The sequence below is a fragment of the Phasianus colchicus genome, chromosome 20 (assembly GCF_987193195.1).
Source record: "Phasianus colchicus chromosome 20, bPhaCol1.hap1.1, whole genome shotgun sequence".
Taxonomy (NCBI): domain Eukaryota; kingdom Metazoa; phylum Chordata; class Aves; order Galliformes; family Phasianidae; genus Phasianus; species Phasianus colchicus.
The window spans coordinates 11,055,901-11,079,494 of NC_143455.1; the positions used below are offsets into that span (position 1 = coordinate 11,055,901).

Genomic DNA, 23,594 nt, shown 5'->3' on the forward strand with positions numbered 1-23,594 from the left:
AGTATTTACAAATACAACAGGCTGTAAAGGAAGGTACAGAAGGTAGGAAAGCTGAGACAGCTGCTATCAATTGGATTATCTCAGTTGCATCTTTCTGCGGCCTGTGAAGAGAGTTGCTAGTTTCAATCTGGATATTCCTAGGTAAGTCACAACAGTCTTCATCTCTCAATCCTGGCAGAGACCAAGTTACATTCCTAATCTTAAAGGCAGTTTTTAGGAAGAATCCAAGGAATGCAACATTTGCTGCTGAAGAGTAAGACAGTGTCATAATAGGCTGATGCTGGAAGAGAGTTAAAGTACTTGGGTGTAAACTGTCAAAACAGACAAGCTCATAGATTAGATTAGCTTTTGAAAAAACAGGTTTAATAAAAGAGGACAGAAATGAAGGCAAGGAGAAAACAGGTACCTTCTGCTTCCTCCATTCCTGAGGTCAGAAGAGAGCCTCAACACTATCACCGCCTACACTTTATTCCTCCCAGGGGCAAATACATCTTTAGCAAACAATTCTTGGAAGACATGCAAGGCAACAAATAACCACAAAATATATGAAATTTATCTGTGGAAGATATACACAACAGGTTTTCCTGATACTGTCTCAGTAAGGAATGTTTGTCAAGCTCATGCTCATCTGCCAAACTTGAAGTACAGTTTGATGGCAGGGTCAGGAAAAATATATTTTAAATCCTTTTAAAGTGTTTAGTGTATTTGTCTTGAATACATTTTTGCTCCTTGCATTCGTTTTTTTTCTTTCCTCTGCAACTGCCGGTCAAACTTTCAGCACCCCCCCCCTTTTTTTTTTAAATCCAATTTACTTGCAAGCTTCCTTCATTAGTTACACTTTCAAGTAGTATTAAAGATCAGAACACAAGTTTCAGAACTATGCAGGAGTTCAGAAAAAACCATTAAGATAAACTGGCAGATCTTCCAGAAGAACTAGAGGAAGGTGCACACTTCTACAGCTTAAAATCTTCCCCACTATGCTGAAATAGTCACTTTAACCTGAAATCTAAGGCACAGCTTTCCAAGCAGGCTATAATTTACTATTAACAGCAGGAACTGAGAACCAGACCAAATAGTAAAAAACAGTTTCATAGTTAAACTGAAATGAAGATAACAGAAGCATATAATACTCCAACTGACTGCATACAAGGGTTTAGAATGGAAAAATTTATTCAAGATCAGCAAGGTTTACTTTTTTTTTTTTTTTTTTTTTTAAATTTAGTGCCAATTTCTCACAAGCTAGATGGCTGACTGCTTAGATCACAAGTCTTCTGCACTACCAGGGCTGCTATGCTTAGCGGAACCTGCTGGCTCATACATAACTCATGAAGAATTCCCCCTTTCCTCCCAAGGGAAGCAGTTTTGCATAAATACAGCACTATTTTATTTTTCCACGTGTAAACCCATAGAGTTTTAATACAAGTTAGAGAAAGAAGCAGGTTGGCTCAATGCAGAAAGTATAAATTCTAGAGACAAAGTATTTAAATAAGAAGTTTTAGAGTAGTAATGTAACTACAGCTTAGTTGAATTGAAAGAAAATCTACCTTCTAGACAGAAACATCCGTCCTATCTTTTACCTAATTCCAATCACTATCCTCACCTGCCCTCATGGAATGGGAGGACAACTGTTTTGATGCATCTTTAATAACTGGACTTGCCTTTCTGCTTTCACAAACAATTGGAAAAAAAAGATTCAAGATCGGGGTCAGAAACACAAATAAGCAATCGTTTTTTAAGAGGGGGGGAAAAGAAAGCCTCTAAGGCTCTTCAAGATATTTTTAAAACAGGCTTTTATTTAATACCTAAAGAAAAACATTATTTTAGCACAAAGATAAAAACAAGCTTAGAAAATTATGAACTCAACAATTTAAAATGCAAATTTCATATTCATCTAGTAACTAATCAGGAAGTACTGTAGAGTAGCATCTCCATTTCAGGAATATACTAAATATCCTAAAAATGATTATCATGAACAGTTTTGGAGACTGTCAGTTCACTTTTTGTATTATTAGAGCTTAGCTGTACAATCCTATGTGCTCAGCACAAGCCACCATGAAAAACATATTTTAAAGTTTGTTAAAGCAATTTTCACTCAAGTTGTCAGATGGTGGCACCAATCAGGCATATAATACATGAAAACAAGCTCAGGCTCCAACATAACCATTTTTCTGCTCCACTTGAACACCTACTTTTGTGAGGTGCCACAAGATGATTTTGAATTTTGCATATATCACTCATGATCACCATTTACACATTCAGCAGAAAATGAGCCTAGATCCTGACCAGCAGAATGCAGCTTGAGGCGTGACAGATGGAGATTGGCAGTGATGTTTATCTAAAAAGATACGTATATTTGAAAGGAATAGCTTTATGCAGTGTTCCTTACACTGTAGATAATGAGAAAAGCTGCAGGAAGTATCTTCCTACCTTTCTTTTCTCCAAAAACCTGAAGTATGTAAAACACATTTTTATTTCCTTGTCTATATTCTACTCAGTGATGCTAGCCCAGCTTAGAAGAGAACGTTAGTTAATTGCCACTGCAGAGTCAGCAAAGGAAATGAAAGAGCGAGAACTGCTGCAGGACAAAGCTGCAGATAAGATCCTGTGCATCAAAGTACTGCAGTATCAGTTTGCTGATCTGTGTAGAAATGCAGAACACATACAACTCACTACTCATCTGCATTTTGAATTTTTAAGAGAAAACTGGAAATGGCATAGACTGAAGGCAGCTTTCCTATCAAATTGTTAAATAAAGGCAGGAAGAAATAAAGCACTGAAACCTAGTGTCACTTTTCACCAGTGCTCTGGTAAAACGGGTTATTACACACAAGTTCAATTTCTAGTTCATAAATATTAGTGTTGAGAAGAAGAACAGAGCTCTTTACTTTCTTTTGTACCTAGACATCAAATTCAGAAGTCTCACCTTCACCTCTTTAGTTAGAGCCTTTCCCACCAGTACTGAATGAAGGGAGCAGGGACAGGTGGGGAGAAGGGGAATATCCTTTGCCACACATCTTGTTAATCATCACCTTCATAGGAGCTAGCTTGAACACCAAGGCATCATACCCTTGATAGACAGAAATAAGCACAGGCTAAGAATTCATCCAAAGTCCGTAATCCTTTGTGCAGATGGCTACAACGCCTGCCCTCAGTTCTGCTAATGTTTTAGCTCTATTTTGCTGTCAAACCTGCAATTCAGCACCACAGACCAGAAGAAACATGAAGCAATGTACACACAGGAAAACTCAAGCAAAATTAATTCTCATGATCAGTCCTCATGTGATGACAAATACTCTGCTGGTACCCTTTATGTACAGGGCCTTAAATATGTTGCTTTTTTTTCCCTCCCCTCCCAAAGGAGTTTATTATTACAATCCTATAACTACTTTTGATTTTTCAAAGCTTCCAGCATATATAAACAAAATCATTAACCATTTAGCAAAAATTTTCATTCAGAGGCAGTCAGCAAATACGGAAAACTGACAGCATCAGTATAAGAACCTTAAAATAATATAAAAGCTCACAGCAATTGTGAAAACATACTAATGTTGTCTTTAGTAGTTTGGTGAATTAATCTAAACTGGAAGAACAAGATTAATTTTACAATACACTGCTTCCTTTTTGCTCAGCATGAGAATTTAAGTGTTGTTAGGGAACTAACACTTAACTATTTCATATACAAACTGAAACACTTATAGGCCAAAAGGCTTCAGGTAGCACACAGCATATAAGTCAACTGTTAAACAGTCACGTGAATAGAACATTGAGGTAACTGTCAGGTGTAGATTTAGGGTAGGAAAAGAAACCCTGGTTTTGCTGAATGGTGCTGTCAAGTGATCAAAATCAGAATTCCAGGGAACCAGGAAAGCTGGTTTGTGTATCACACAAAAATGAAAACTTCATAATTAAAGATAAAAGGCTCTTTTGTTGAAATGTCATCCAAATAATTTTATTCAAAAATAATCAGTAAGAACTACTGAATTATGCTGACAACCACTGAAAACAGGAACTAATTTGCTTCTTCAGAAGATCACTTTCCAGCTATGCCCCAGCTCTGGGAAAGAAGAAGGAAAAAGAGGAAACAGCAGTGGCCTATTTTATTTTGTTTTAAACAATTCTAACATTCAAGATATTCATTAGTATGGTCAGTTATTTCATACTACCATTTCAGAAATAGTTAGAGTAGCTTCATATTAAACTGTATACTTCAGATTGGATATAGGAAGAACAGAGAAAAAGAGGCCTTGGCTGGTTGTATCTGACAATGTTTCTATTCTTCCTACTTTACTCCTGCCAAACCACCAGCAAACATCAGCACTCTTCAGGTCTGAATACTTTCCAGTTAGCACAAAGGCCAACAAAACCAGAAGTTGCTAGAAATACATAAGGTTTTGGGTACCCAGAGCCTGAATAACAAATATAGATAGAAACTGAAGTTACCAAGTCTCAATAAATACAGTAAGTGAACAGGGAAAAGACTGAAAAAGCACCATGACAACTGTTAACTACTCACAGTGAAAAACAGTAATCAAAATTTCAAGTAGGAATTCTTCAAACTTCTGTTGCTGTTAATAATGACGCAGGCTATCTTCACACACTTGATAGGATGCCAGACACCAAGTTTTATGAAGCAGCCATTAGTTCATGAAAAGAATGATGAACTTGAGAACTGCAGCACTGTATTATAATCAGAGAACACAGAAGGAAACAGCAACCTTTCTTTCCTCTGGAAAAGGCAAGGCAAGTAGCATTTAGAATATTAAAGCAGCTTGAAGAAAGCTGTCGGTTTTTACCTCCTGAATAGCAACACCATGCTCTGCCATAGAATCACTAAACCAGTATTAGGATCCAGCATACTGCCAGGGATGCAAAAACCATAGAAGCAGCTTTTATGACATACTGCCCACAAAAGAAAAGGCCTATCACTTTTCCTCTTCAGTCAGCTGTTTTACAATTGCAAGTCAAAGGTCAACTATCTTCACTCACTTTTGGAATTCTGCCACAAGATTACTAACAACCACAGTTCAAAGGCTCTTCAATCAAGCCCGGAATACACTGGTGTTCAGCAATAGTGGCACCATGACATCATAGCCAAGTTATCTGCTGAAATCAGATGAAGTCAGACTGGGTGCATCTTTGCCTTCTCCATGCAAATAGAGAAACACGAATTTTTAAGGAGTGGGAAATAAAGAGTTACAGATTGTGTTCTTTCCTTAGTGTGGTTAAGGCATAACATTTCTCTACAAAACAACTTCCTGCCATCATTATATATGCCAAATTTACTTTGCCTTCCAGAGCTGCATCAAGATCAGTAAAGGTAGGTAATAGCTAGATTTGGAGAAGCCTAGATGTGTGAAGCTACACACATACCTCAGCAAAAGCTATCTCATGACTGAAGTGTATAGCAGCATTCAATTTGCTACTAGTTTATTTCTCTTCCCAATTTGCTCATTAAAGGGCAGCAGAAATGACTTGATAAATAAAACAGATTACATGAGGCACATGAATGGGATACTCTGAGACTTTTCAGTCACAAGAGTAATACTAAAGAAACAGATCTGGCATGCCTGATGAAAATTAATTTCTACAAACTGAAAGGCATTTGAAGTGACGAACTGTGTTTCATTATATTTGTTTTTCTTTCCATTCAGCATTTTCTACAAGTTAACTTCAACTATTCTCTTCTTCAAATACACCACAAAAGCTGAGGGCAGTTAGCAGTGACTGAAAATAGAAAATAAAGTTATCACAGAAGAAATCTAGTGTTATGACAGTTCTGAACATTTCAAAACATCAAAAGGAAATATTATGGTAATTACACAAATATGAGAATTGAGGTACACAGGACTAACAGGTGATTTTAGGCCCATTATGGGCCAGGGATGCGAAAGACATACCAGGTACAATTATTTTAAAAGTACAGTTTCAAGACAGGATGCATTTTTGCAGCCATGCTATAGTACTGCATTTCTAACAAAGCCATAATTTATTACTGAAATGCCAACTCTAAAAGAACTGTGTAAGTTTACACGTAGAGGACTTTTTTCCAACTTATCTTAAAATAGTGCTAAATCAAGCCCTTCCCTGGTAAAAATTTTAAGCAGATAAGTAAACTCCTGCAGACCTCAGTGGGATATTTGTCAACATGCACAGAGTCACAGCCCTACATGTGCAAAATTGGCACTACTCAAGGCATTTTCTACTCAAAGCATTTTAGAAATCAGCATCTTAAAATATTTCTATAGTAAATGTATCACACTTGGAAAGAAATGCCCATCTTATACAATCATGCTGTAATACTGACTCTGAATAAAACTCAATTACATGATGCAAAAAAACCTCTTACTAGTTGGAAATAATCAAGCACTCAAACACCCACTTACATCTGTACAGATTTCTGTACAGATTCATTAAACATAAAGCCACTCACTCACATTCATCATGCCAGAAGATAAAATTCAGCACCAGCATTTGACAGCCTGATGCTAAAATATTATCTAGTAAGAAAAAAACCTAATCACTGTTCTTGACGCCAGATTCTTTGGCAGGAGGCAAAGGAAAGGACCACCACACTGATCTTGATAACTTTAAAGGGCAATCTATTGTGGAAGGAAATTCAGCACAGAGTACACTGTATTGTACTTCTGCTTATTTGCAGACTAAGTTTTCAAATACTCCACAGTCTAAGAGAGAAGGAAAGAGTTTGGGACACGATTAACACAGAAAGGAAACAGCATTTGCTCTGGCCAGCCTGGGCTTGAGGAAATCCTAGGGTACCTTATTAATCCTCCACTGAGTTCCCAGCAAAAGCCAGATCCAATGGACAGGAAGTGACTGACCAGACAGAAGTCAAAGAGTGGAGGGCAAAAAAAGGGAATCCCTAATCCCTTACCCTCCACTTACCTTAAGTATATCCCCCCGTTTGAAACTCAGCTCGTCGTCTGCTGTAGCTTTGAAGTCGTACTTGGCGATGGCTTCCATGCTGGGGCTGCCGCACCAGGCAGTGCGGGCAGTAGGAAGGAAGCACTCCCCGCAGCGGCTCCCGGATCAACCCTCTCACGGTCCGGCTCCGCTCGAGGCGCCGGCCCCGTCTCTCACATACAGGGGAGGCCAGGGGACGATCCGCCCTAAGGGAAAGAGAGGAGGAGGAAGAGCCGTGCCATTAGGGGAAGTGGCCCGGATCGATGGCCGGGGCCGCGCCCAGAGCCGCTCCCTCCACCCGGCGCGGCGCGGCCGCCGCTTCCTCCCGCCCGTGCTCGCCCAGGCCCGGCTCCCCCGAGTGACACGGCCGGCGGCCAATGGGGCCCCGCAGCCCGCGGCTGGGGGCGGCACCAAGAGGAGCCGGCGGCCCGGGGCTGCCGCGGCCTGCGAGGAGCCGAGGCACCGTCCGGTCCCACGCGGCGAGGCGCAGCTGCCGGTACGGCTCCGAGGACGGCTCCGCCTGCGGGGGCAGCGCAAGAGCGGGGCGCGCCGGGGCGGCGGGCAGCGAACCATGGGCGGGGAGGAAGCGCTGAGGGCAGCGCACTCCGATCCCCGAATGGAAAACTCATGCTCGAGACGCAGCTTACACCGTAATTATAGTTGCATTTTCTTCCATTCGCACAGTTTGCATCGATTTAAATAGTATTAGACAAGCCAAAGAATAATTCCGTACTTGTACAGAATACTCATCTTAGAAGTCCTATATTCTTACATAATACTCTGTTAAGAGCACTTACTAGGAATGTCTATCAAAGTGACATAATATATATAAACAATAGTTTGGGCCCAGTTTAACATGAAAGCAACCTTTCAAAGCTCTACTGTCTTGAGCAGCCAAATACATCAAACAATAACAATCTCCAGAAGAAGCACATGAAAGCAGCACTGAGTCCAGCATCTCTTATGGCACCAAAGAAGAGATGACACCAAATCTGGCATCATATACACAGACACCCTGAAACTCCTTAAAGGACCTGAATATAAGCCCCAATCTAGGTTAGAATAGAATTTAATCTAAGCCTAGCTTCTTCTGATAGCAGAGACAGTAACAGAACTGAAAGAAGGAAGACAGTGAATTAACAGCCATCACAAATAATCCTTTGCAGAATCAGCAAACAGCTGATGCTTGTCAGTGACTCTCCAAAAAGAGTCAGAAAAGATCTTATAAACATCAGTTCACCCACACACCTGGCTAATTCAGTCTTTTGTTGTCACGGTCCAGAAAGAACAGCGCTATACAGAAAGGCAGCATTATAACTCCTCTGGGGAAAAAAGAAATCTGCCGTACATGAATGCAGCGAAGCAGATAACATGCTTGCCCAATCTTCAGCTCCACATCCATAAGGAGTGTGGAAGCTTGAGACAAAAAAATAGAACTAAGATCTCTACTGCAGTAAACTGGCAGAATGAAATGGTATCTGAAGGAATACTTAAAAAAAAACAAAACAAAACAACAACCAACATCTCATTAAATTCTCCACATTGACAGAGTTTGGGGCTTTCTTTTGTACTTCTACACACTGCAAGCAAAACACCAGCAAAACTAACAAAGCTGTCAACAGCCATGAATATTACAACTGAACAATTTGTCTGTGCTATTGGAACTACAAGAAATAAATGTACAGGATCCAAGCTTAGGATCTTTTAACTATTATTAACTGTTAAAAGAAATCCACTGCACAAGGGGAAAAAAGCAAGCTTACTGTGGAAGTGTCTTGTGCTAGGTCTCTGCCCACTGGAAGCACAGCCGTAGGCATTCACTCTTGGGAGACTGCTGTGAAACAGGACACACTGCACACTACCGAACCTTAGCTCCATAAACTTAACTAGGGTAAGAACGTAAGCACAGCCAAAACATGTGAATACACATTACAAGAGTTAACAGCTGCTGCTCTAATAAGATCATCTAAGATTTCTCAGAATATCACTGTTTTCCACCTCTTGCCTTACTGAGTTTTGCTCTTAAAAAAAAAAAAAAAAAAAAAAAAAAGGGAAGAGGAAGAAAAGCCTGCAGATGCAGCTAACAGCAAACTTTTATTTGCAATACAGTGCTGCAGATCAGGAAGGAATACAAGTAATTATAAATAGAAACATCATCACTGCAGCCAACAGGAAACAATTCTCATGATCTTTTTAAGTGATATTTCAAAAAACATGTAGGTAAAGCAGGCTTCTTACACTGCTCCTACAAATAGCTTTTTTTTTTTTTTTAATAGCAGGTAAGAGCTTTTAATTTTTCTCATTTTACTATTCTTCTGGAGTCTGATATGGAGAGGAGTAGAACAGTATAAAACAGATAAAGTGACGGAAGGAAGAAAACAGATTCAGTAGAAGATTTTGCAAAGAATCAGAGTCTAAGCCTCGTCAACTGTTAGAGGACAAAACATTACTGAGGGTACTGAAAAGAAAAACATGTGGATACATCATCTGGAAGACATGCAGAGATGTTAAGTGTCAGCTCTAAACAAAAGAATAGAAAGAAGATTCAGTGCTCTGCACTTAAGATTTCAAATTAACACAACATAACAAAACAAACTAACCAGGTAGATTTTAGTAACTTCTGCTTTACAAGCCAGAATACACAGGATAATAAATGATATTCACTCAGCACTCAATACCTTGTAGCTTAATACATTTCACCCTCGTTAAGTATGTATTGCCAGAGGACAAGTCCTGATATCATTTACAAAACTATGCTACAGTATAAAGCACAGATATTTATCAGATCAAATCATTTCATTGAGTAAAAAAAAAAAAAAATTAGCTTAGCAGAAACTTATTCTCACTTTCTTATTTTGGACTGTATAAAGAAAGCTCAAATACTATAAACTTCTCTGGTATTATGAAATACTTTAAACACTACCTGACCAATCATGAGAGATTATAACAACTGAATGACCATTTTGGGCATAAATTCTCAATGTACAACACTTGTGCAGAAACGGACTACAAACAGTATTGCATTGGAAGATTAACAATCCTTCAAATTTCGGTTCTTGACAGAAAACATTTAATTTTTAGAATAAACTTCCCTGAATGCTGTATTTGATCTACAAATTATTCTCCCAGTTATTAAGTATATTTCGTAAAACTTTATCTTACGTCATAAAAGAGAACTCTATTTGAGGACAGATCTTGTGAGTTAGTAAGGCTGTATCCATGTCCTCTATAGGTTATTTGAAACTATACTGCCAAGTTAAGCCCTATTGCACAAAACCAACCCTGAATCTGAAAGCAGGAAGTTCAGAAGAGAAAGAAAAAGCTAAGGGAAAAACCGCTACCTTAGAAACTCACATTTAAAGCTTGACCCAAAAGGTTTAGCAGAAATAAAAGTATTGATGCTAACGTGCCCACGGGCTAGTCACAACCTTTTAACCTTTGGAAAGGACCTAAAACCACAAAATCCTTTTGTGGAACGTTTAAAACATATCCCAAGAGCCACCCCCCTGCACACACACCCCACAGATGCACCCCCAGACCCAACTCTCAGGCCAGCTGGGGACCCAAGCAGAATCACAGAATGGCCAGGGTTGGAAGGGACTTCAAGGATCGCGAATCTCCAACCCCCCTGCCACATGCAGGGCCACCAACCTCCATATTTAATACTAGACCAGCTTGCCCAGGACCCCATCCAACCTGGCCTTGAACACCTCTAGGGACAGAGCAGCACCTGACCAACTCCTCCCGGCAGACAGCACAGGATCTGGTTCCACCCCTCCCGGCCCAGGCCGCCCAGCCAGCCAGAGCCTCACCTAGAAGCACGCACCGCCTCTCGGACTCGGGCCCGCAGCCTCAGCACCGCGGAGCGCACCGCGGAGCACGGAGAGGAGAGGCGGAGCCCCCGTGGAGCGCAGGCCACGACAGAGAGAGCCGCCCCTCGCCAGCGCTCAGCGTCCTCTCAGCGACCCGGGAAGCCGGGCCTGGAGGAGCCTGCCCCTCACCGGAGGGGGTTGAGGACGGGGGGGATCGGCGGCGCGGCGCCGGCTCGCCACACCCCTCCCCACCCCCCCGGACTCACCACGCAGCGCTGGGGGCCGCCGCCCCGCCCGAGGCTTCTCGTCGCCTGCTCGCCCCTCCAGCGCCTCCTCGGTCGCCACCCAAGCTCCAACACCGTCCCGCGGCTCCCCCTCCGCCTGCTCCGCCGCGGCCGCCGCCGTCCCCTCAGCAACTCTCGCGAGAGCGGCCCTGTCAGCCGCACGCTGCTCCGCCCGCTGCGGGTGCGGCGCCTGCGCGCCCACTTCCCTCGCGGAGGATAGGCAGCGGCCTTCGCGCATGCGCAGCTGACGCCGACGGTTGCCGGGACCGGCCTCCGTGAGGAGAGCCACGTGGGTGCAGCCTCGTGGGCCGAAGCACCGAGCCTTCCTCGGGGAAACGAGCGGCATTCGTAATGCATTCATTACCCCCACGAAAAGAAGGAAACCATGGCTGTAGGAATTCCGACGTGAAACCCCTCAGGTTTTTTTGTTTGAGTTTTTTTGTTTGGTTGTTTTTTTTTTTTGCAAGATATTTGCCTCCTTTATCTGTGCCTCTTCTGGAAGAAGACAGGGAGGCCTACACACCATGCAGTTAACATGAAGTGCATTTGGAAAGTTACTACTAGGGAAAAATGCACCCCAGCATGAATGCTGCGCTCCTCAGCTTGTGTTGGAACTGAGAGGATGCAGAGCTGCACACTTGGTGCTCTATAACCATCTATGCTGAGCTCTGCTGAAGCACCCATGCTGAAAAACTAGGCATTAAAATGTGTGCAGAGGGCAGAACCCAGACTGTGCATGTAGCTCATACTAAGGTTTAATTATATGGCCCTCTTACAATTCTTTTAGCTCTAAGAGATTATAATTACAGTATTCAATTCCTCAATGAAACAACCGCGTAGAGAATATTTCCTCACACTCTAGAGAGAAAAGCTATTTCTGAAACAGAGGCTTTACACTCCCAATTCGAGAATGAGCCAATTATACAATACATCCTCTTGCCAGTTTCCCAAAACAAGCAGTGATCAGCCAGAAGCAAACTATAGAGGGTTCTCTCACGCTCATTTTGCAGAAATCATTCCTCACCTTTTGAGAAGAAACTGAGACTGGGAATGTGGGGTCTAAGCATAGCATGTAACAAAGTGTGGAGCTCACACCTTGGCTCATCTAAATTCAGGATTATTCTGACTGAAGTCTGACTACATCTCAGTTCAAAGTACAGAGGTGATATTTTGTTTTATGACAGTTGTGTATTCTCAGCTTCAGTTAAGCCCTCCTTAAAAAACAACAACAACAACAACAACCACCACACACCAAACTGGTTGAACTCCCTGGAAAGGAGGGGATTCAGGGTTTTGTCCACACCAAGATAAGAACATCAAAACATATACTGTTACTTCATACAATTCTCCTTATAAACCGCACTCTGCAAACACTGGTAACATTTTCAATCTAAATGTTTAAGCAGGTTAATGATTCTTGAGATGGTTGTTTTTCTGTTTTTTTTTTTTTGTTTTTTTTTTTTAAACACCATTTTAGTATGAAATGTGGTTTAAACCCTTTGCAAAATGTTTTCTCCTCCTAGTAGCATTGTATTTAAGGGATTATAGATCTAATTTCTTACCAGATTTGGACATTAGGGGAAGATATGAATTCTTCCAATACTTCAATCAAAAATCAGAAAGGGTGGAGAAAAAGAGCTTTGGGAGTTGAGGATGTTACAAACGTTTCAGACATTCTTTCTGAGGATGCAAAAGTAATTTATCTAGGATGACACAGACAGCTGAAACCAGAGCTAGATTCTAAGATGTCTCAAGTCCCCAGTGCTAGCACAGAGCTAGATTCTCTGGCTTCACATTTGACTTCAAAGGGAAGATTTAGAATTTCTTAATAAGCCTTCTATAAGTTAAATAACATTCACAGCAAAGTCACAGCAGGCACTTTTCACTGGACTTGAAAAACCAGAAATGGCTAGCAGCTATCAGATGAACAATGGCTACTTTAAGAGGCTATAGCTGCCTGACTTCAAAAGGGCAGTCCTACAAGACCAGATAAGCAACAGATTTTAGAAATAGCAGAGATCAAAGTGTTATAGAAAAATACTCCTGATAGAGAAATAGCTGAGATATACTTGTCTACAGATCAATTAAGATAGATTGTTCACCCTCCTTGCAAGCAAGTCAACACTTTAAAATGTACAACTTACTGCACAAATACCAGTGCAGCTTCACTGCAGCAAGAGCTGAAATCCCAGCACAGCTGTAAGCTAGGGTGAAAGACGTGTTTTGCTAGAGGATCAATTTCAAGTAATGCTGTAGTCTAGGAATAGCATGAATTTTCTATGACCACTTGTGGTGATAAAAATCTAAGAATAGTTCTGAGTATTTTAAGTTTTAAAAGACTTTGTGCCTGACACTTCTTCTGGATCTTTTCTTAAACACCTCAGAGCAGCCTACAGAAATCAATGTATGATTTTTTGCTATTAATAGATTTTAAGCTTTATTTTTGCACTACCAGCCATCTAAAAATTGTAATTACATTTTTTAAAAGTAATTTTAAAATTTTTATTTAAATTACAGATTAAAATTACTGCTTGGTATATGCTGTATTAATGCAACATTACTGATGACATGAGGTTTAATTCTTGTAACAGCAGTCATGTTAATACTAGTTATTGAACACAAGCCATAGTGATATTTTGACACCACTTTTAACCTACTACCATTAAGTCTGTGTTTTTGCAACAGAATTAGCGTGAACTTCTACCTTAGAACTCAGAACTTACATTGTACATCATCTAGAAGCTACTTACTGTCACAGCAGATGCATGAACTCGGTGTACATCTTAACATAATACTCCTGCAGACAAGCAACTCTGACATATATTTAGACACAGTATACAAATTTATATTTTTTGTTACTATCATAGTGCTACTGGATGCTGCAAGTGTACTTCCTTGTAGAGCCAATGCAAGAAGCTAAATATTAACCAGGAAGATGTTCTGGACTGTTTTTTCTCATTCAAAGGAGTAAAGACATGACCTCTCACTCCCACTTGCTGAGAGCATCAGCACATACAACTTCAAAGGCAGGTTTGAAAACTAAGCATCATAGCTTGAATTGGAGCTCAGAGGCCTCTACCTCAAGCAAGAGAGCTACTGAACTTACCAGGGGTTCATAATTTGAAAATATTTGCTGTAGCTTTGAATCATATCCATTCTCTTTGTTGCCAGAGAAATTATGAGCTTTAATGTAAAGAGAAGAGCTAGAGTGGTCTCCGAGTTCTACATGCATTCAGCAACAAATTTAACTACAGCAGAATCTCTCTAGTGACAGTGCAAAACGGTAAGGGCCCAGTAAGCAGTCAACTCTCAGAAGAGCAGAGGCTGCATCAAGGAAAATCCAAGCTTTGCTAGAGAAAAGATATGTAATCCTTAATTTGCAGAGCCTTAATTCATCCTTGTTAAGTTGGGAAGTTTCATGAGACAAATTCTTTAAGGTTTCTAATCAATCGCAAGAAAAAAATCTATCATCTGAATAGTTTAGATACTGTCAGTATCAGAAATAAAATGAGAATTAACTTGGGATATAATTGTCTGATTCTAGCAGAGGAAATCTTCAGGCTTGATGAATACATAGCTTCCTCAGTACTTATGATTCACTGACATATTACCTTCTTGAAAGAAGAAAACAAAGTTTCTTTAAAATAATGTAGCTTAAACTTGCATTTCGTATTTCAGGCTGTCTTCTGAACCACAGACAAAGAAGACTTCACTGTTAGAACTCTCCAAAGAGCATCACTGTAATTTCTGCAGTCTTGAAATTTGCTCCCAGCCTCATTCTCCTCATGGAGAGCTGCTATCAAGAGCTACAGTACAGTAAACAATGGCCAATAATTATGAATCTTAGGAACTGTCTTCAGTTTTTGCTTTTTTTTTTTTGTTAACAGCTGTTTCTGGCACAGAAATTGTAATTAAACACATTGCTAATATGTACCTTCCTTCCTCCAACACATTTCCTGACTTCAAAAAACTGCAGTGTTTTGTTAGTTTTTGAAAGCAATACTCTGGCTAGCTCAGCTCACCTTCAGATGGTTAAAGTGCCATATCACAATTCTGCATTATACCACTTTAGTTCACATAGCATGCTTTGTATGACTGTAGTTGTATAAAAACAACCTGATATATGAACCCAGACAGAAAGCTTTCTCCTATTGAAAACAATCCAGGTAATCTGCTAACTAGAATGCAGAATAGCCTTACACAACTCAAAATGGCCCTGATCAGTTTTCTAGCAAGCTGAAAACATAATACCATAATACTGTTCTGGCAGCTGTGGGAGAATTGATTTTCCTATACGTCTCAGAGGAACAGGGTGCAGCTAATAAAAGAATGCCAGGAATGTAAGTACAGCAAGGAGAGAATGTTGGAAGGGGGATCTGCTGCAAGAGCAGCACCACCTCACATCAATCCATGGTGGCCTCAGTAATGAAAATCAAGCCTGGGAAAATGACCACAAAATCCTCAACTATTCCGCTTACTAGATGATAAGGAGGCCCAGAGCTGAAGTTGCTTAAACAAGTGTACCTCACATGATAAAACAAACGACCTGCTCTAGAAAGACTAAATACATTGAAAGAGCCTAGCATCTAGGCTATAGTCTGAAAGTCTATACACACAATAGATTTGCAGATACTACTTACAGATAGAAGTATTAAAATGATTACCAAACAAGCCTGGCCCATTGGTGGATTCTACTGCATTTAACCAGTATTACACCACAGTTCCTCAAAAACCTTAAGAATTAGGTTTCTGGTCTAGTTTTTTCCCCACATACCTTTTCCACAACACTGAGAGGCAGTGCTAACAAGAGAATCTGATCACAAAAGAACAAACTGTCCAGGTGTTTTTTTTTGTGTCTTTTTCTTGAGAGCAGATTAGTGAATGGAGTGGACAACTAACTAGTTTGCTACATACTAAAGACTTAGTTTCATTGCAGTTGGCAGTTGTTAGCTGTAGATGCAACAAATATAAATATCCATTTTCTACAGATAAGTTCACTAGAAGTCATACCACAAACTGATGCCACACTTCAACAACACTGGGAACAGAATTGATGACTCTTGACTTCTGAGCTTTCCTGTAACTATCAGCTACTCCTCCCTGCTTAGAAACTATCCTAGTGTTCTGCTCTGGCTTTCTCACATACACTGACATTACTGCAACTGTTTCTGTGAATCTAAGTGCAGTAAATAAGAGTTGGTACTGGAGATGCAGACAGAACAACTGATCTGCCTGAACAGCTTTACAGTTTTACTCATTATAGATCTGAAGAGTACTTGAAGCAGCTTAATCCCCAACAAGACAGACATGGACTGCTTGGACTTTAACTGAACATAAAGAAAAATTAGCTTAGGCTCAGAACTAGCTAAAATAGGCCAAAACAATTGCTTGTGAGTCTTACAATAAAGCTGAGAGAACAAGAAAAATACAATAAAAGCAGATTTTCTTCTATACCACACATCATCACAGTCACATACAGAAGACAGAGCAAGACTTATAAAAATTACTACAGAGGAAATGCCACTATACCAGGAACAGTAATAGCCACTGCAGGCATTAAGAAATTAAACAAGTTGGCTGGGATCACCTGGAGCTACTTAAGCTCTGACAGAAGTCTATAAAAGGGAAAAAACAGATCCAGCTATAGTGTGCTATCTCCCTTTCTTCAGTACAGAAGGGCTTCTGCTTTCCTCCGGCTCCCAGTTTAGTTACCTATCATTTTCAAGACAGCTTGGAATTGTCAGTTAATTACTTTTCAGTTGGAAGGAAAAACAAAGATTTTTGTTAATAAAAGGCTGAATCCTGTTTTTTAGAGGAATAACCCACTTTTTTGTTAATAAACATTGAGTTATGTGCTGCTTCCCTATATATCAAACACAAGCTGGAAAGCAACATCATTTGGCTAAAATGAAATATTGTCTTCCCTTGAGCTTTTGAAGAGGTGTTGGTCAACTACTGCTTTTAAATATTTAGGACTCAAACAGGTTTTGTATCAATTTCCTCTTTTTAATTTCTCATAGCTATGCAAGTACTAGAAATACGGTTAAATCCTAGCATCTGGCATCAAAGGTGCTGGGGGAAGGGACAGGGAAAAGGAAGTCATACAGCAATTGCTTTTTCTAAGTAACACCAAGAAATTCACTGATTTAATTTTTATTTTGCACTACCATTCAGAAATGCTGCTCATCACACTGATTAAAACTATATGCAACTTCAACACCTTTTAAAGAGCTTAACTTAAAGAAAGCAAAGAGTTTTTTTTCACACACAGTATCTACTTCAAAGTGCTCCTGCTCAAATTCTTACACCTGCTCCATGCACAACAGCACACTGATGAGGACTGACTGAAAGGCATATGCAGGGAGGCCAAATAGTCCCCCTGGATTTGCCAGAGGCTGCAATTCATCCAGAAGCACAAGCTTACTGCATGAGACATCTCTGCCCATATGTCATGCCCCAAAGAGGAGACATCATATCCCTGTGTTTTAGACACAAGGATTTTCAGAGCATACACAAGGGTTTGCAGTAAATATTTCATTTCTTTAAATTCAATTCCTACCAAAATAATACTGAGGCCTTTACACAGTGAAATAGTTCCACAATTCCAAGAAGCACAAGGATGTGGAACAAAGCACCCAAATAATAGTTTTAATATTCATTTTGAAGCAAGTGTGGAAAATGATCCTAATTTGCGGGCAAAACTGACCCATCTGAACTTTCCATCCTAGAATACTACAATACCATAAAGATCCAGAAATAATCTTGTCTACCTTTAGAACATTCGTTCACAATTCTGTAACACAAAACAAGAGGAAGATTACTTAATGTAAGATGGACAGAGCATTTTCTTATAGAAAAAGTCTTTACATCAGATATCTCAGATTTGAAAAAAATCATACTGGATTATTTTATCTTAAGTATTCAACAGCATTTTCCTGTTCAGCTTTCCCTTTACTATCAAGTACTAGAAATCACGAGAAAAGTGTTCACTGGATCACCTTTTCTATTTCTGCATCTCCTAACAACACTGTCTAATTCAAGGGTATTTCTACTCCTCCAAGCATCCTCGTAACACTGTATTTTGATAATGTTTTTCACTTAAATTCCACATGCTCTACAAACATTAGGTTTTTAAATCACTCTGGGATGAACAGTTAGATCAAGTTTACCAAGGAGCAAATAAAGGCACAAATAGATTAAGTATCCCATCTATTAGCCTCCATAACTGCAGGGGAAGTTCTATTCAGAACACAACAGTGAGAAAAAGCAGCATTTATTAGTGGCTTGCTTGAGACGCACAGGAAATCTGTGTCAAGAACCAAGTAATCCAGTCTCCAAATCTCTGTTCAAGATACTTCTTTAACCTTTTCTTTAAAGCATTTTACTAATTAAGTACATTTCATCGTGGTGGTGGAGGAACAACCTAAAGAGGAACAACAAGATGCTCACACAGCACTAAGCCCAACTCATGATCTCACATTACTACAACTCCGGTAAATCACTTATCCCCTTCCCCATACTGTGTCTAAACTACAGCAGAAAATCCTCCAGACCTGCCACTATTTCCTTTTAAAGAACTATAAAGGCTTACAGTGTCACTCAAGAGTACTGGAGTTCCATTTTTCTTTCCTGCTTCTCGGGGACTGTTCTGAGTAACCAGAAGCTCAGGAAAGCCCAGAGTTCCACAGTCATTGTTCTCCTCACTAAGACTTATAAGGTATTTAGCAGAGCTGCAAACAACACTGTAGAACTCCTAAATCAAACGTACGTTCAGTTCAGATTGTGTCAAAGGCTCCTAAAATCCCACTTTCTCTCCCAAAACTTAATGGCAGGGAAATGAGCGCAGCGCTCTTCGTGTACGTTATTATGTAAAAGCACAAACAATTCCACTAGAGTTTGGCATCTGCGCTTCAGCACGCCAGTGAACATCACTTCTGTGAAATCTCACACGGGAGCGGCGCATCGCAACCTGCGATGTAAGAGCACTGAATTACAGGAAGGGAATAAAGACAGAACGTAAACCTTTCCAGCTTAGCTGCTCCACCACGCATTCAGAAGACAGAACCCAAACTCCGCAGGCAGAGGCAGAACGAGCCGTCTCTGCCTCGCACCCGATTTCCTTTCCAGATTGTGCAGCGTTCAGATTTCTCCTCAGATTACCGGCTCCACGCGCTCGCCGCCTTACTGCTTCCTGCGCACCTACATTCACCTCACGGCTCCTTCGACCTCACGGCTTCCATTCGGTCGGTCGCCCTACGACAAAAGCGGCTTCTGCAGTGGGAGATCAGTACCCTCCCTCCGAGGCTCACGGGGGCAGACGGGCCGCTGTCCCGCTGAGGGAGCCCGGCGCTCAGGGCTGAGCCGCCGCTCTTCAGGGCGACCCGCCGCCAGAGCCTCCGCTCGGCTTCGCGCGCCACTCTGATCTCACCAATCAGCGAACGCCGTACGGGCGGCCGCTCGAGATCCCACCAATCAGGTGCCCGCTTCTTGAGGCAGCCTCGAAACGCCACCGCGGGTCCCCAGCGCCGTGGCGGCCCGCTTTGCCAGTGACCCTGATGGCGGCCCCGGCAGCGCTGGGGGAGGCCAGGAGGGCGAGCGGCTTCCCCGCTGAGGCGGTCCGGTGCGGCTGGTGAGTACAGGCCGAGCGGCGGCGGCTGGGCTCCGTCCCGCCGTGGAGCGAGTTCGGGAGGGCCCGCGCTCGTACAGCTGGGATTTGCCCTTCGGCCCCGGCCCAGTCGGGAGGCCTGAGGAAAGCCCTCCCCAACCCTCGGGCCGGGGGCTCCCGCGCAGCGCCGTTCCCCTCAGCGGAGCGTTACCTAGCGACTTATGAAGGAGACGGGAGAGAAAGAAACAAACAAATCGCAGAAAGCTCCGACACGTGGTAGTTCTAAGGCACACCCGGCTGGGTGCTCCTCTCGCAGGTGGGGCGGCAGCCGGGCCCACCCGCACGGAGGGAAACGCCTCAAGTGCCCACCCCTCGCCTCGGGGCGGTCAGCCGCGGCTCCGCGTCGGGGCTCACGGCTGGGAGTCGGGCTCGTAGCTGATAACTTCCTGAGTCTTATCAGCACCTGAAGTTATCAGACTAGCAGTACATGGACCCAACATATCCATCCATCCTCCTGAAGCAGCTCCAAGTAGTATCGCTCTCCCCCCCCACACACACAGTTTCAAAAGAGATGAAGCCCCTATGGCAAAACTGCTTAAAATCCTATTATTTCTTACAGCAATTGTAGAAATAAAGTTCAGAGTTGAACAGTGGACAGCACAGTATGCACAAGAAGATGCAATAACGTAGTACGTCTATATTTCAGGTTCCTTAAAAACAAGTTACAGTGTAAACAAATTATTAGCAGCTACTGTACTATGTTAAAGTACACATCTTGTTCAAATAGAGCAGAATTTAAATAAGCTAGAAGGCATAAGAGTCACATTTTAAGAAATCTGTGTAATACAGACACACATGCTGGTGGCTTTATACAGGATCTTGTGCTCTTTCAGTTAGTACTTTTTCTCTGTCATCTTCTACTCAAGCACATCAACACATAATATTCTTAACTCGAACGCTTTAAATAAGTGTATTGCCAACACTTTATCTGATAAGAAGATTAAAATATTAGCAGCTTTAGCCTAGGTCCCAGGAACAAATATTGGCAATGCAAGCAGAACCAAGAAAACAAAACTTTCCCCTTTAGTCTTCATATTACATCTTTAACAGCTTAAATTTGTATTTCTTGAAAGTTGCCCCTGTTTCAGATACATTCTTGTCAGACTAGCTACTAGAAGACACAGCAAACACTGCTAAGATCAAACTGCTCAAACAAGAGCCACCCTAGAAGTGAGAGGTTATAGACCCCTGTGACTGGTGAAGCTTGCCACGAGCTATGGGGGATTGACCAGAAGACCAGTCCTTTGGTAGGGTTGTCCAAAAAGAGAGGCCTGCCTAGGGTGTGGGCAGCACTGTCCTACCTGTAGGACAGAGTTTGCTTTGTCGCATTTCGATTTTTAACACCTGTAATTATATATGAGACCGCTTGTACACCACATGAAGCACTTGGGATCTTTGTCCAGAATATTCTTAAGTGAACAGTGGAAAAAAAAAGTTGCTAATGAGCTGCACGGAACTTTTCTGTTCTCTAGTCACAGTAGAACAAGTTAGCTTACTACCATGATTCTAGACACAGTTATTCATCATAAGATTTTAATGGAATTCATGAAAATAATAAAATACAAAGTCTGTTGAACTGAACAGTGCATTTTCCACTTAAGAGTCATACTCTGTTTGAATGAATATATGCATGTGATCGCCCTAATAGCCTTCAGATGCTGTGCCTATTTGGGGGGAATTCTCAGAAAGCATTCTTATCACTATGATGTTTGTTAGTGTTCTACTTTCAAAGAAACAGCTTTGCTTCTTACAGCTTTTTAGCAACAGCAGATAAAGTGTTCACAGGTATGCCAATAGTCATATACTGAAAGAAGAATGGAACTCACCAAGCTGGTGAATGAGCTCTCCAGCTATGCAGCATTCCTTCCCAGAAAATAGCTCGGTCCAAAAGATATCTTCCCTTATGTGGCTGGTCCTTATATGAGCACAGGGTGGCTCCACCGTGGGTCCAGCCCTTCTGGTCACTTGGGGAGCACAGGTGCACATTGCCTGTGCTCCCTAGGCCAGCTACATCCCTTCACCAGGTGCTCAACCTCCAGTTCAATTTGTGACTTGTAACGATTTCCCTACAGTTAAGTGTCTCCAAATGACAAACACTAGTGTAAGAGCTTTTTTACTTAGATTTACTGTAGGCAGTTATACAGTCTTATTTATAAAGTGAAATTAAGAGAAAAAGCTATGCTCTTCTCTATGAGTATATCAGCAAAAAATGATTTGCTTGAAGATCCTATAGATACAGCATGGTCTTTTTAATTTTATTTTGGGCTGCTGTGTCTTTGTGGTTTTCAGTCGTTTAAGTATTTTTTAATTGAGGTTGTTATAAAATCTTGCTTATCATAGTAACCATTGTCATGACGAATGACAGCTATCAGTTTTGCAGTGATTTCTTCATACATTTACTGTAAAGTGTTTTAGTTACCATTTAAGATACCATACCAGAAAGCAGATGACGTGTCCTCACTCTGCAGAAGCTGGAGAGGCCCTCACAGCATTTTGTTGTTGTTGCATTTTTCACTTTCAATCAGGCTAAATACAGATAATGCCTTTTTGTAGCAGGCTTAGAGTACTTGAAGCAGAAAAGATAAAGAAATCCTTTAATTGCTAAATACTCTTTGTATAATCAATGAATATACAGATGTTATAATTATGAAGTAAACAAGAGAGTTTGGCTAAGCAGGTCATTATACCAAAAAGAGAACAGATAGAGTGCTTAAGTGCTTACCTTGTTCTGAGCTCACTGTAAAAACCCAAAAGAGGGATCTCCAGAAGGAGATCCTTCCCCACTGGTAGTCAGCTCTTAAATGGGTCTAGGAGAGGTGGAGCCAGCTGCATCCCTTCTAGCAGGGCAGGTGAATTACCTTCACCTGTGCTCCCAGGGCTGACTCATTGCTCGCCTCAGGTGATCAATCACAGGTTCAGGCTGTGATTCAGCAGTTCCCATACACTCTTCTTTAAAATTTATTTTTCCCAAGAAAGAAAAATGAAGATAATGAAAATCTTTCAGATATATCGTTCCTCAATTTGGGGTGGCATCAACTACTGTGGGTACAGCAAGGTAGACTAAACTACTTTGATCATTCTTTTGATCAGATCTGTCAATTGCTTATCAAGCCACCAGAGAAAAAAGGAAAAAAAGGTGTTCTTTCAGTTGTGTAGCATTTTGTTTTACCCATCTTATCTTTCAAGTAAATTGATACTCTCACTGAGGACTATTTACTTGAGATAAAGACTGGTGTGCCAAAGCTATGCCTTACCTCCCTACTCCTTCCCTGTTGCTCAGGTCTTGCTGTAAGACACCAATGTTCTTTGGAACAAGTCTAATGCCCAGGCTCAGTGCTGAAGAAAGAAGGAAGGAGTCAGAGACCTTTTTTCTTTTTGAAAATTCTCAGCAAGTACTATCTCCCAAAAAGCATGCCTTCAAGTGAAAGACAAATTTTAAAGTTAATTTCAAGTTTAACCTTGTTCCTGAATCAAGGTAGAATAGATCTCTCTCTAATTCCTGTCACCTAGCAAGGGGAGTGAAGCTTGGTGAAATACATTTCTGATTCTTCACAGCCATGCACAAATGAGACGTTTGGCCACTACTGTGTTGATAATACTTAGCACATATACAGGAACAATTTAGAGGATCTCACTTTACAAATACTCATACGCATACTTCACAGTTTCTCTCTGACGCAGATATGTATATCCGTATCAGTAATACGCGGTTATTAAGCAAAGAATGTTTAGCTTTTTACAAGTCATTTTTTTTTTTGCAAGCCGATACCGAAGCCAAGAAGCGTAGCTGCCAGCTCCCTTCTGTGCTCTCAGTGGGTCTCACATCAATTGACACTATCACTTTATGCATCTTTGAGAACCCGTATGCCAGCAAGTGTGCCAGTGTTGCAAATTAGGAGACAGACATCAACT

The 23,594-nt window shown here is 41.3% G+C and overlaps 2 protein-coding genes across 7 annotated transcripts in view; one reads left to right on the plus strand and one right to left on the minus strand.

Moving 5' to 3' along the window:
- GRB2 (growth factor receptor bound protein 2) overlaps positions 1 to 19,855 on the minus strand; it is a 44,978-nt gene extending 25,123 nt beyond the window's left edge. Inside the window, exons 1-2 of one of the 6 annotated variants that reach the window (XM_090122214.1) lie at positions 19,834 to 19,855; positions 6,904 to 7,127 (exon numbers count right to left, since the gene is read on the minus strand). In XM_090122214.1, coding sequence (XP_089978340.1) covers positions 6,904 to 6,981 — 78 coding nt within the window. In that variant the 5' untranslated portion in view covers positions 6,982 to 7,127; positions 19,834 to 19,855. Of the gene's footprint in view, positions 1 to 6,903; positions 7,128 to 10,733; positions 10,926 to 10,999; positions 11,203 to 19,039; positions 19,163 to 19,216; positions 19,396 to 19,833 lie in introns of those variants that run through there. The other 5 variants (XM_031598632.2, XM_031598629.2, XM_031598631.2 and 2 more) reach the window with 5 other exon arrangements.
- TMEM94 (transmembrane protein 94) overlaps positions 19,496 to 23,594 on the plus strand; it is a 47,069-nt gene continuing 42,970 nt past the window's right edge. Inside the window, exon 1 of the mRNA XM_031598617.2 lies at positions 19,496 to 19,646. The gene's annotated coding sequence lies outside the window, so the exon portion shown is untranslated. The remainder of the gene's footprint in view (positions 19,647 to 23,594) is intronic.